General features: G+C 40.4%; 1 protein-coding gene across 3 annotated transcripts in view; it reads left to right on the top strand.

Annotated features, from left to right (window-relative positions):
- PRDM5 (PR/SET domain 5) overlaps nucleotides 1-13428 on the top strand; it is a 91700-nt gene that overhangs the window by 59731 nt on the left and 18541 nt on the right. For all 3 annotated transcript variants that reach the window (XM_082236953.1, XM_082236952.1, XM_082236951.1), the window contains one exon: nucleotides 11397-11482. In XM_082236953.1, coding sequence (XP_082093079.1) covers nucleotides 11397-11482 — 86 coding nt within the window. The remainder of the gene's footprint in view (nucleotides 1-11396; nucleotides 11483-13428) is intronic.

Raw genomic sequence — 13428 nt, 5'->3', positions numbered from 1 at the left:
CCTACCTGTAGATTTTGCTGGCAATCCCTCAGTGCCATCATGTTCTTACAACTGGCTGTACGTGTCTCTGTCACCTATTATGAAGTAGTTCTACTTATCTATAGATCTGACAGTACATTGAAGACACAAATTTCGAAAACAAAGTGGATGCCCTAGAGCATTCTGTTTACCACAGACTACGTATTCGAGTAATTGGCAAGCTGCTGAGTGTTTTTGTGATGTTTGGTTTACAACTTAAAAGGGTGAGGATTGGTGTTTGACATGCAAAGCGCTTGTTAACAAATAGTCTTCTTATGACATTCTGTTCGGTTTTGCATAAACAAATTTGGCTTGCAGGAAGATGACAGAACATGTGCACTTAATCACTTGGCTTCCTAATATGTTTGATAAGTCTTAATCACTTCCATCTCTCACGGCCACCTGTTAAGATTAAAGCTGTTTACTTGTTTGGTCCTGTTTGTAATTCTGACTGTAACCAGGGCTGAATACTGATTATTCCAATGAAAATTTAGATTGTGTAGCTGAAACAGAATTTACTTCTTGGAAAGGGCTGAAATTGTAGTTCCTCACTGGAGGGTAAGGACTCAGCAGATGGTCACAGAATCCTTGTTTGCTAGTCACTGTGATGCAGGCGAATAATCCTGGGACAAAAGTTTTGTAAGAGGATATTATCTGACTCTGTATGTAGCTGCACATTAACACATTTGCGGTATAGGAAGCTAATAACACTGTACTAAATGGTGGGCCCCGGTATGACCCATCAGGGCAGTAGCATCTTCGTATTTCTTAATACCTAATTTAGACCTTAAAAAATGTCATGACTGATGTAGGATTAAGTTTGATATCTCCAGAATAAAGTGCAGTGAATTGTTGACAGTCCCAAGACTTGAGCATTGCCCCAAACATGTGGGTGGGTGTGCTTTCATCTTGTCCTCCTGTTGTAACCTTTTCTACTTGTGCGCAGTGAGGGATGGGGCAGAGCAGTGTTTCTCACCTGATTTCCCAGAGCCAAGTATTGCTGCCAGTTATGGAGAGGGGGGAGGGTTCAGTTGTGGGAAGCTCAAAGCGGGCACAGCAGTGGAGCCAATCTGATGTCCCCCACCACTTGATGATGCTTTGTGGTAGGAAGCTGGCTAGCAATGCTTTGCAGTCTGCACCATCCTGTCAACAGCTGGGTGTCTGCCTGTGCAACATTTACAGTATAATCCTTGAAAGCTGTCACCGTAAAGAAATTTAAGAAAATTTGATCTTGGAGGACAATAGACAAGCAAATTCTGCCCATCCATATTGGGGGAGAAACACGAGATCTGAGTGTGATTGGATAACATCCATAACATAGCCCCAAGAATTCGTGGTCATTTGTCAGCATGTATGGGTCTAGTAAATCTTGTTACTAATGACAACCATGTTCTTCTCAGAGATTAGTAAACACTCTCTGCAAGGCAGGAAAACTAAGCATGTTCATATTTCCTTCAACCTTTATTATTTGATGTGTGTTTGGATGGCAGTCCACAAGTATGTCTGTATCTCTCATCCTCCTCCACCATTTCACTTCGAATTCTAATTTGTCTACCGTTTCGGTTCTCTGGAAGGCTCTTCCTTGCTCGATGTGCAGCAATATGATCTGTTTATACGTTTAGTTTTTTATTAAACTTTCAGGTTTGAAAGTGAATCTGTGATTGACCACTGTGCAAAAAGAATGCTGGACTACGAGGTCCTTTGGTCTGATCAACAGGCCTTGTTCCTACACTCTTGGTCTTTGCTAAAGGGGCAAGCCTTTTATGCAAGGACATAAAATCTAGCAGAAGCTTTTAGAAAATGTATTTGGTTTATATTCAGCATAAAGGTAGACTATTGCATGTTTGCATGCTTATCACAGAATCTGCACACAAAATTGAAACATTAGGGAGAAGATTTGGTTGGATCTTTTACTCTGGCACCGTAATTTTCCGTGGGCAGAGCATTTTTCAGATTAGGGAATTCACATGGAATACGTCTCTCACTGCACCATGACTTTTGCAAACATATCCTGATGAGATCCATATGCAGCTGAGGCTGCAATCCTACGCTTGTTTACCAGAGAGTAGGCTCCACTGAACACACTTGAACTTAATTCTCGGTAAACATATGTAGGATTAGGTTGTGGTTTTGTAAAAGGGGCTAACATCCATTTTGTCCCCAGGCCACCACACAGCTATCTTCAGGTTTGCTCATTATAGAGCGGTTTGGCCCAGTATTAATTTGTAGAGTAGTAGAAAGCTGTGACCTTAAAGCAGACATACTCAACGTATGACCCATTAAGCCAAACGGATCCCTCCATCCACATATGTCGACCCAGCTGCAGCTCAGTTAAATGTATTTTTTTCCCTTGGGATTGCAAAAATGAGGGCTGTCAAGCCCACAGCAGGACAGAGGTGGCATATTGTTTTCCACTTCATGGGTCCCAACTAAAGCAGGCCTGGCTTAAAGGAACACATCAGTAAACTAATTGCCATCGAAATGGTTGCAGAATATTATATTCTGTATCACCTCTCTTTGTTACTGTAACAGCAGATTGGCTTCCTAGATATTGTAAGAAGAAGAAGAAGAGTTTGGATTTGATATCCTGCTTTATCAGTACCCGAAGGAGTCTCAAAGCAGCTAACATTCTCCTTTCCCTTCCTCCCCCACAACAAACACTCTGTGAGGTGAGTGGGGCTGAGAGACTTCAAAGAAGTGTGACTGGCCCAAGGTCACCCAGCAGCTGCATGTGGAGGAGCAGAGACACGAACCCAGTTCACCAGATTACCAGTCTACCGCTCTTAACCACTACACCACACTGTAACTGTTCCTTGGGATTCCTGTCAAGGGTATAACTCCAATGAACTGGCCTAAATGTTTCAGTGTGTGGCAAATGGCCCGAATCTTTCAGCAGTGGAGCCAGAGAGCCAGGCAGAGGGCCTTCTTGGTAGTGGTGCCCTCCCTTCAGAAATCAAGGAAATAAACAACTATCTTACTTTTGGAAGACATCTGAAGGCAGCCCTGTTTAGGGAAGTTTTCAATGTTTGATGTTTTATTATGTTTCAGTATATGCTGTGAGCCACCCAGAGTGCCTGGGGAAACCCAGCCAGACGGGCAGAGTATAAATAAAATTATTATTATTATTATTATTATTATTATTATTATTATTATTATTATTGGAGTAATAACCATGAACAGTGATGCACTGAGATATTAGAGCATAGATATAAGGAAGAACAGGGTTATGGATGGCTTTGAAGAGGCTTGAGCTGGATTCAGCAGTAGAAATGAAGTAGCATTGGTGTATTAGGAGGACCTTAATTCATATATTTCCAAACAATCCTTATGTTTAACATGCTTTAGTAAGGAAAGCGAAATTTAATATTTTGTTATTTCTAGCTTGGGTCTTGTTTACAAGAGGGGGTTCTTATAAGCAGTTGCTCCCCAACACACTTTAATCTCAGAGTTGTTTGCACAATTCAGGGTCTATCCCAGAGGCAAATTAATTGAGTTCAAAGTGAAGAAAGCAACAACAACAAAAAAAGGGAACCCTTGACTCACCTTGCTGATAAGTAATTGTGTAAACAATAAAGGAGTTGTTATCCTGGTTAGGTAGAGATTGTTTCTCATAGAGAAACAAAGTGAATTGTGAATGACCCAAGATAATCTGCAAGGGGTTATGACCGAAGAAGTCTGAAATCCCCTGTTTTTCTGATGAACAAACTTGAGATTGAACTCTTCAAAACTCAGTTAGCTATCTTAGATATGTACTTTGCATCTTGGCTAATTAACCTCCTTACAGTATATACTGGTATCTTGCACTGATGATTATGATTATTATTTCCAAATTCAATTTAAATTCCAGTCTTCACTAAAAAATCCCAGAGTGCTTTACCCAATAAAAACAAAGGAAAACATCAAACATAGGAAAATATCAAATTAACAACTATGTTTAAATTCCACTGATACAATCAGCATACTGGGGCAGCAGTGGACAAAGCAATTAAGTAGCAGCACTGCAAATAGCCATGCTAATTCACTAACCTTGCCCAAAGACTTGTGTCAGCAGATGTATCATAAGCTGACATGGGTATGTGCGTGTGGCGTCCTTATCTCCATAGTGATCAAGTTCCACAGACAAGGGGGTCACCACCAAGAAGGCCCTATCTTACAAGAAATGTTTGCAGAAGGAACCATGAGATGGGCTTCCCCTGTGGACTGCAGGGCAGATAAGGGGAAAGGTTCTCCGTCAAGTATTTGGGTCCTAAATTGTTCAGGACTTTATAAGTTAGAGTTAATGTGTTCAATGGAGCCCAGTAGTAAATAGTCAGCCAGTGAAGTTCGCATAGCATTGGTGTGTTATTTCTTGCCTTATCACTCACAATACATGTGACTGTAGTCTGCAGCAGTTTCCTGACTGTCCTGAATGGTATAACAAGGGACGGAAAGGCCAGTCCCCAAGACTTTTGGAACGCTAACACCTGCCAAAATAGGCAATACTGTGGTAAATTTCCTTCCCATCCTGAATTCTTACTGACTTTACCAAAATTTTAAAGGAGTAAAATTATCCTACTGAAATAAAAACATGTTTAATATTTCTGACACTGACCCCAGGAGAAGAAAGAGATGCAACATTGCCATTGGGGACTCAGATGGTCTCAGTGTCTAGAACTGCCTATTTCCTTCACCGGCTGGTTTGCCAGCTTTGGCCTCTTTTGAGCAGAGACGTCTTAGCAACTCTAGTAACTCACAGACTAGATTACTGCAATGCACTCTACATGGAAACTGCCCTTGAACAAGATTCAGAAACTATTCTGAAATGCAGGAATCAGATTAGTAGCTGGAGTTCCAGCAGAGTTGGCCCTTTTGATAGTTCTATCACATTCAGAAGTTTGGGGACTGGTGGCCCAGAAGAAGTTGTTGTCTCTGGCAGCACCTAAGCTGTGGATTTGCCTCTCCACAGAGGTTTGTCTGGCCTCGTCATCATTCAGTTTTTGTAGTATGCTTAAGGCGCACTTCTTTACTGTGGAATTTGACTGTAATTTGTTCTAAACCGATTTTAATATGGTATTTCAAAATTGTAACCTGCCCTAGAACTTCACTGTGACGGGCAGGCAAGAAATCTAATAAATAATGATAGCAATAATAAATATTCTCATTTCTTCTTCTTTTTTTCTGGGTTCCCTAAAGTCCCTAAAGTATCCTTCATCTTGGACACTACCAGATAGTAAATTTCCTTGATCTTACTGCAGCCTCTCTTTATAACAAATCACTTGGGTGATTTTTCTTTCCTTTTAAAAGAAAGAATCTGTTGTCTATAAAAATACTTTCATTCTAATAAGCCACAAAGTTAAAGAGTCCTGCATTCCTAGCACTTTGGGGTTGTACATCATTGTCTATTTTATCTCCCCGCGACAGTTAAATCTTCAAAAGTACCTGTAAAGTCTCAGGCAGCTGTCAGCCTCCTGTTGGTTTGCTACTAGTGGATGAGAGAGTCACATTCTTTCAAAGGATGCTTGGCTAGATTGCTAGTGACTTCTTTAGATCAAATGAATTACAGCACCCAATAGGTTGAATATTGTGAGGAGCTGGAAAAAGAACCAGCACTGGGTTCACAGGGGTCAGAGATTTTAATCTTCCTTCCTTCCTTCGTGTTTTTTTTTTTTTTTAAGAGGGGGTGGTCAGAAATACTGATTCCATCCCATTAAAAACCCAAGGGTCCTCAAATCCAACAAAGAAAACATGCTTAATTCCATTGAAATCGATTGGATCAAATGTAACTTAAATTGTTTTTTTATTGTACCTCAAAATATAAATTGGAGTCCTAAGGGGGAAGCTATTACTAAAGAAAGTGTGACTTATTTCCAAAGAAATATATTTAAGTGGCTTTGTCAAGTTTATTTATTTCCTGAAGACATCCTAAGTATGTAATGCTGTTTCTATTCCAATAACCATACATAGATGGAACCAGGATTCATTACGTTTTTGTTTGTTTGTTGCCATAACTCAAGATTTCAGTGTTAATACTACCATCTGATGTTTCATTTTAAGACATCTAACTGCCAGTACTTCGCAAATTCATGAAAGCTCTCCCCAAACCCAGTCAGAATATATTTCAAGCTCAATGTTGAGCTGGAGCTGATTTGGATTATTTATATCTATTTGGTTTGCAAAATATGAACATTATTTGAATGTTCTGGTTTCGTTTCCTCACTGAACATTTTATAAACAAAAGTTTTACATAATGAAATAAGCAAAAAGCCCTTTTCCTAACCTCACTTATTTTAATCGCTTGGCTATCTGTCAACAAAGTGCATCTCTCATATCCTATGTGTGCTTAGAAAAACATCACCCCTATTTTTGATGTTTCTTGGTCTGTTTGGATAGCTGGGTTGTACTGTATTATAAATTTCTTGAAAGCACAGGCCAGTGAGTCGTGCATGTGTAGTGCTGGTATGTTTACTGGTACAGATTTCTATTGGTTTACTTGCCAGTGAGAACTCGGCTATTGTCTTCAATGAAAAGCTTTGTGTAGTGTGTTTTTTCCTCTCTCTCCTGACAAGAATAAAATAAAATAAACACCTATCCTATGCAATTAGACAAAATAAAATTTTAAGTGATTGCAGCAAGAGCTCTATTGCTGCAGTAGACTTTTCTAAATTAGCTAAAAGGGTAAACGAATACTTTTGTACAGCATTCTCTAAGTATCTAACAAACTTATGCTGTTCTCCGTTACCTTAACCTTTTGTCCATTCATATTTGTTATTGCCTGCTGTCGTCACCTCACACTATCTCTGATTAGAAAAGCTCTCTTACAGCTTCCTTTCTGGACTGCTCTATTGATCACCTGGCAGGGGGTGTTGAATGTGTGATCCAGATGGCCCCGGCTCCTTCACCTCCCATGACCTCCTGCCCAGGAGAATTACCTTGATTTTGCAGATAGACTGTGGTCCCGGTTTGGTATTGTAGTGCTGGATTGCTGATGCTTCTCTTTCTCCTGTTATCTGATTTAGGATATACTTAAATAAAACGGTCAGAATTCAGGATGAATATTCTGGATTTCTCTTTTTATCAGCAAGGATGTAGTATGGGAGTGATGAAATAAAAAGAAGTCTGCTGAAACCCAATCTGTTTGAGTTCTATGAAGAAAATCTGTTTTAACACAATGCGCTATATCAGACTCACCACCAGTTTTACAAGAGTTCATGTGCTTCCTTCTCACCTCTCTTTCTCTGGCACAGCCATGACGATCTAGAAGCCTTTGTTTCCATTTTAGAGTGCCATCTGAACCCTGCAAACTGTGCTGAACCTTCCTTATAGTTTGTTGAAACAAGCCAACTTCAAACAATAGTTTTAAGATAGTTAAGCTTAGGCACCATTGGGAGGCTGGACATAATGCTAAGCTGTGGTTGTTCTAAAGTGGGATTGGATGATTCTGAACACCTTGTGGCTGCGCTGGAGGATGGGCAGGGAACACATGAGTCCAAAGCTTGCTGCAGTTTGTGGTCGTAATGCTAAGCCATGGCTAACTTTACCATTGCATGCAAAACAGCTTCATGTTGAAAACAACCTATTCTTATGTAACGGCATAAAACTGAGTTACAGACTAAATCTCCATTTTGGGCTATACCACAAGGTTTGAATTTTCGCACTCTGTTCAGGAGTTGCATAATTCCTTCCCACTCCCAATATGTAAACAGGCACGTGCAGGGTCACTAAGGGCTCATTCACGCATAACGCTTTGCGAAATATACAGAAGTGGAAAAGCCATGGCTAACTAGAGGCAGCTAATAGGCATTGCAAAACCTACTTTTGTTACTTTTGGTTTATTACTTATTTCACAACATATTTTGGTTTGTGAAAAATACAAACACATCAAGGATTGATCCTGTGTGCCTGGTGCCCTCCTTGTGTTGTTGAATTGCAGCTTGAATCAGCCCTGGCCATTGGTCAGTGTGACGTGGGTCTGATAGGATTGCCCTGTTAGATATTTATTCCCATGATATATATTTTTAAAAAATGGTTAAACAGATTTTAAGATAATCTGATGGGTGCTCATGATTCATTTTTATAAAGCAATACAAGTGTAATTTTTAATTTGTTAGTACTGAGATTTAATTAAAAACCTAGTTTAAAAACCCCAACAACAGACAATTGATACAACTGGAATTTTAAAAATCTAGTTTTTAAAAAATTAAATGAATTGTTTATGCACCTTGAAAGTAATATTTTAAATGGGCCTAAGAATGTAATTTCAAAGTGCTTTGAAAGCACTGAAATTAATGGTACTTACTTACACATAGGGATTGAAATATGAGGGAATATTTTAAGCTCTTTGTAAAGCTCCTTTGTCAAACCATAACAAAGTAAGCTGCAGAAATATTCAACAACTGTGAAATAATGTTAACTTTTGCTTATGAAAACTGAAAATAACTGGAACCAACATTTTTTAAAAAAAATCTCCAGCTCTTATTGTCAGCATTGTGCATTCCTATGGCTGCGGTTGTTGTATCCTGTGCTACCACAACAGATTCTTATTCTGAAGCATCTCTGTGTACTTCATAAATTGCATGACTGAGCAATCACATTGTCTGCCTGTTTTTTAAACTTAAATACTGGTCACCAGGGGGCTGGGGGTGGTTATAAATATCATAGCTCATGCAAAGTGGAGGTTTAAGTCTCCTCTCCCCAACTTCTGTCTCTGTAAAATTTGCTCCCTGGTGTAGTAAAAAAAAAGAAGAAGTTATTATTGGTGTAAAATGGGACCCTAATGCTAATTGCTGCTTGGGAGGATGAATTTCATTTCAGCACAGCTGCGGCAGGAATTAAGATTGTTACCAAGCTGAGCAACATGTAGCAGTGTCCAGAAAACCCCCACAAAGACTTGCAGTTGATACCTACACACAAACACCACTTCCACTAGTAATAGCAGCATTTCATTAATCCACTAATTTATCCTGAGGGCTTTGATTTAGCTGTAAGAGCTGAAATTGTCTGTTGTATGGGATCCTGAGCTAAGCAACAAAAGAATGAGGACACATCTATATGATGGATGATCCAAGGCAGGTCAAAGCAGGAATAACATTTTGTTATCAGATGCCAGTGCTGCCTTCTACCACAATCTACTGAGTTGCTTGAATCCTAACTTTCGCATTCATTGAATGGGGAATTCTCACCTTCATCTTTCCCCTGCAGCCCCTCAGAATTTGAGGGTTGGGAGACCCTTTGGAATTATGTAGGATATTGTGTAAGGGGACTGCAGTGGAGTGAGTTGTTGGTTGAGATGGTTCTTCCTCATGTGAGTCGAGATCCAAGCCATATTCTTCAAGAGCTACAAATGCTAAGGTTACAAAGGACATTGAGAACAGTGTTCCTATCAGCCCTAAAGCCACCCCATTAAAGCAAATCTCTTCTCTGATTCTCTTCAAAGAATGAAGGGGGGGGGGAATCTCAGCACTGGCCTGTCAGCAGTCATCTGCTTATGAATCTTTCCAAACTTTCCCCTTGAAATGCAAAAAGCCTCAGAACATTAAAATGTCAACTGGATTAATTAAATGTTTGAGTCCCAACAGCTCCTGCAGTGTCCAAAGGATGACAGCATGGATTAGTGACATCAAGGGTCACAAGAGATAGTGTCACGTTTCAAACAGATGTGAAACGGGTAAATCGGAGCAGTTGGGACAGCTTTCAGGCTTTGTTAAAAAATATTTGCTCAAATCCTTTTATTCAGAGTTAATGAGCTAAGGCAGGGTGATGGGATAGTGGGAAAAGAGAGAGGCAATCACATTTTACAAGTACACTACTGTTCCTCCACCCTTGGGACTTCAGGTGACTTTATTCCTAACAGTGTTAAAGCATACATAGCTAATCTACTAAGACCCATGAAGTGGTATCACACTGCTTCAAATGTGGGTGTAAAGTGTTCATGATGTGGCTCCTCATCATAAGATGGCTGAGGCCTGGTTCAAAGATTCTGCAAATCAGACTAACGGTTTAGTGACGCTGCCAAAGTATGAGGGGAACTAATGAAGCATGGTCATTCTAGACAAGAATACCATGATCAGAGGGACTGACATCCATCCATCCAAACGTTCCAATAAGAGGATTCAACATTGCTCTGTCATATGCCAAACATGGATTATACAGCAGGGCAGCCAAGACAGTTTTATTTCTGAAACCCAGTGGCTGCCAAAATCAGTTAAATGTGTGGCGCTCAAAATCTAGGGATCAGTTGTGGTGTAATCAGGGTAACTCCTTTTGATGAACTTTTTAAAGAACAGTCGTATCACAGCATTATACAACTTCCTTTTGCTTTTGAAAACGTGGGATGAAAGTTCTGTAACATTATCAGCCATGCATAAAAGTGAAATGGTATATTGTATGTTTTGCATTTCGTTGTTTGTTTTGCATGATAGCCCTGATTTTTGTGAGGAGGGGGAATACAGTAGGCTATGAACCACTGAAGGCATCTAACTAGAAGTTATGCAGCAGGAGTCACAGCAGGAGCAATCCAGCCGATCTGCTTTTAGTTAAATAAGATACATGAATAGAATGGGTTGAGGTAATTAAATTGGATGGTGACACCCAGATGGCTCTAATGATGAACAGCTGTGAGGTCAGGAAAACATACTGTACTTTTGAATACAATTAATGACTATCCATAAAAATGGCCATAAAGTGACCGTTATAGATGTCCCACCCCGCAGTCAGCACTGTTGTCACCAGCAATATGGGGGTGGGGGGTGGATTGTCATATTCATATCTTGTTAAGACAACATCAAACAGCTGTACTTTGATGTTGCCCTGCTTGATGCAGAACTTAGTGTTCTTTTGTTCTTAAGTGCGCAGTCACTTTAAAGCATCAATGCCCCAGCCTTCTGGCCTCCTTCACACACAGAGACAGTGTCATGGGAATAGTTTCAGTGTGGCACAGTTGCGCATTGCAGGGCTGTGTGTGTGTGTGTGTGTGTGTGTGTGTCTATTATAACCATGTGGACTGTGCCAATTGTGTGGATCTTTCCCATGCAATCAGTAACCTACTGTGAACGAGGCCCTCATTTGTATGAAGTGAACATTAACATTTGACCACAGAAATATGCCTTTGACAGACATACACGCTGTGCTTCTTTGATCCTCTAAGACAGTACGTTCTTTTTCCTTGGCCACATTTTTTTAGACCCTGGTCATGGTTTGAAGGAACACAGTGCAGCACCATTTCTGATGCAAAGCATGTCTGGATCTGGTCATTGCCTGGATAGGAGAACATTGGTAAACCCAGCCTTGAGGAATAATATCTGAAAATCCTCTCTGTGCTCTTTTGAACTCAGTGGCAGAAAAGGGTGATATAAGTAATAGTAATAATTCTTTTAAAAATCTGATGTTTACTTTATTTTCAGGTGAGCGGCCATACCAGTGTCCTTACTGTGACAAAGCTTTCAGCAAGAATGATGGGTTGAAAATGCACATTCGCACCCACACAAGGGTACGTATGGTTCTGTTACCTTGTGTTATAGCTGTTTGTTTGACAACCTAAAGTGGACCATGGAAATAAAAATATATTGCATAGTAGGAAATCTTTTCCCCAATAAAAAGGCAAATTTCAAAAGGAAACATTGCAGCATGATACATATTCATAAACCTTTTCAACTTGAATGTCAGAATCCTTATCAGATTCTGTAGAATTGCAGTCGTTTTTCTATCTGTGTTGTATGATTACGTATTTCACGGTAAAGGGTGATGTGGCAAACTTTTTGTTGCATAACAAACCTTCATATTTAATCCAAATACCCTTGTTTCTAAAACAGAAAACAGAGCATTTCCACAGTCATTTAACTCAAGCCATGTGTGGCATGATGGTTTAAAGAAGTTTGAGACATCATGACTGATGGTCAGATAAGAAGATGAAATGTCACGTACCTCATTGCCTGTGACAAACAACACTATTGGAAATCCTTTCAGCCATGCTAAGTGTGATTTGCAAATACAGAAAGCAGAGACAAAAAGTCTGTTTGAACCCTCCCAGTTTAGTCCCCTCATGTTGTTTACACACTCTCTTTCTGAAATCTGAAAGTCTTTCTTGTTTATAATCCACTGAGATTTTATGTAACTTCTTGCCAATTTATGGATCTTTCATTGCAAAATAATGGGAGCTTGCAAAGAGTTTTCATTGACGCAAATTAACCACCTTCACTCCACACCAAGCAAGAACCCAACCTGGAGCCTGCTCTTTGAGTTTCTGAGTGAATAGATGACAGTTTGACATGTTTTATCACAAGATATAGTTGATCCTTGGTTTGCTGAGCCAAACCTTGCTTTAGCTGCTGTGATAGACTGTACTTAAATGACTGGAGAAGAGCAAAATGAGGGCAAGCTCCTCTCTGGGGCTACCATATTTGTGCAGTCCCAGTAAGCCATAGTTTGTTGTACCATGAGACCTATGAAGGACGGGATTCTGAGCATCATTTCTTTTAAAGCCCAAGAGATATATGCACACTTTTCATACATGGACACACTAAAGAATTGTAAATTATTTTGAAATGTTCACTATATTAGCATACCACACCAGTTTTAGTTGGTGGTCGTATTCACACCAAACGTGTGAAACACACTCACAACCCTTTAAAAGTAATGGCTTCCCATGAAGTATCCTGGGAACTATAGTTTATTAAGGCAGATGGGAATTGTAGCTATGTGAGGGATCTCCTAATAACTCTGAGCATCCTTAACAAATATATCCCCCCCAAGTTTACTTGATTACTTTGGTATACTTCTTACTGCCATGACTGTTGAAGTAGTTTAAGAGTTCTTTAAACATATGGTATATGTCAGGGGGCTGCCATCGGGACAGAGGAGGGCGCAGGGGGATACAGAGAGCCTCTGGCGCTTCTGAGAAACAGAGAAGCAGCGCCTCGTCGAGTGGTGGGAAAAGCCACGCCTCCAGTGGAGCAGAATGGGAAGGGGGAAGCCAAGCAAGGGGAGGGCTCAAAGATGCTACTGAGAGCCCAAGCGCCTCACCTAGCCCGGCTGGCCAGGAGGCAGTCATGCCGTTTCCGTCTCCCAGCTTACGCAGAGGGGTGAAACGTAAGGAGGGGAGGCGTAGATTTGGGGTGTCTAAGTTCTTATGTTGGGGGGCAGAAGGGGCCACTCCCATAATCTGCAAGCGACTAAGACGGACATGAACTTTGTGTTTCTGCACTGTATATAGTTTGCATCAATAAAACCTGCAAAAGACAGGTCGGAGTCCTGCCTGGTTACTCACAAGCAACTACCACCAGCACCTGACAGTATAGATCCGACCAGTCTCTCTCTTACCCATCTCCTCGGCTAATAAGCAGCGTGGGGGGGATTCATCAGCATCATAGCAGAACACACCTCACCCATGTATTATGATCCTGATGAAAATTCCCACCTGCTTTTAATTCTTTTTAA

The sequence above is a fragment of the Podarcis vaucheri genome (assembly GCF_965113315.1).
Source record: "Podarcis vaucheri genome assembly, chromosome: 9".
In the NCBI taxonomy this organism is placed as follows: domain Eukaryota; kingdom Metazoa; phylum Chordata; class Lepidosauria; order Squamata; family Lacertidae; genus Podarcis; species Podarcis vaucheri.
This window is presented reverse-complemented; position numbering and strand designations above follow the sequence as displayed.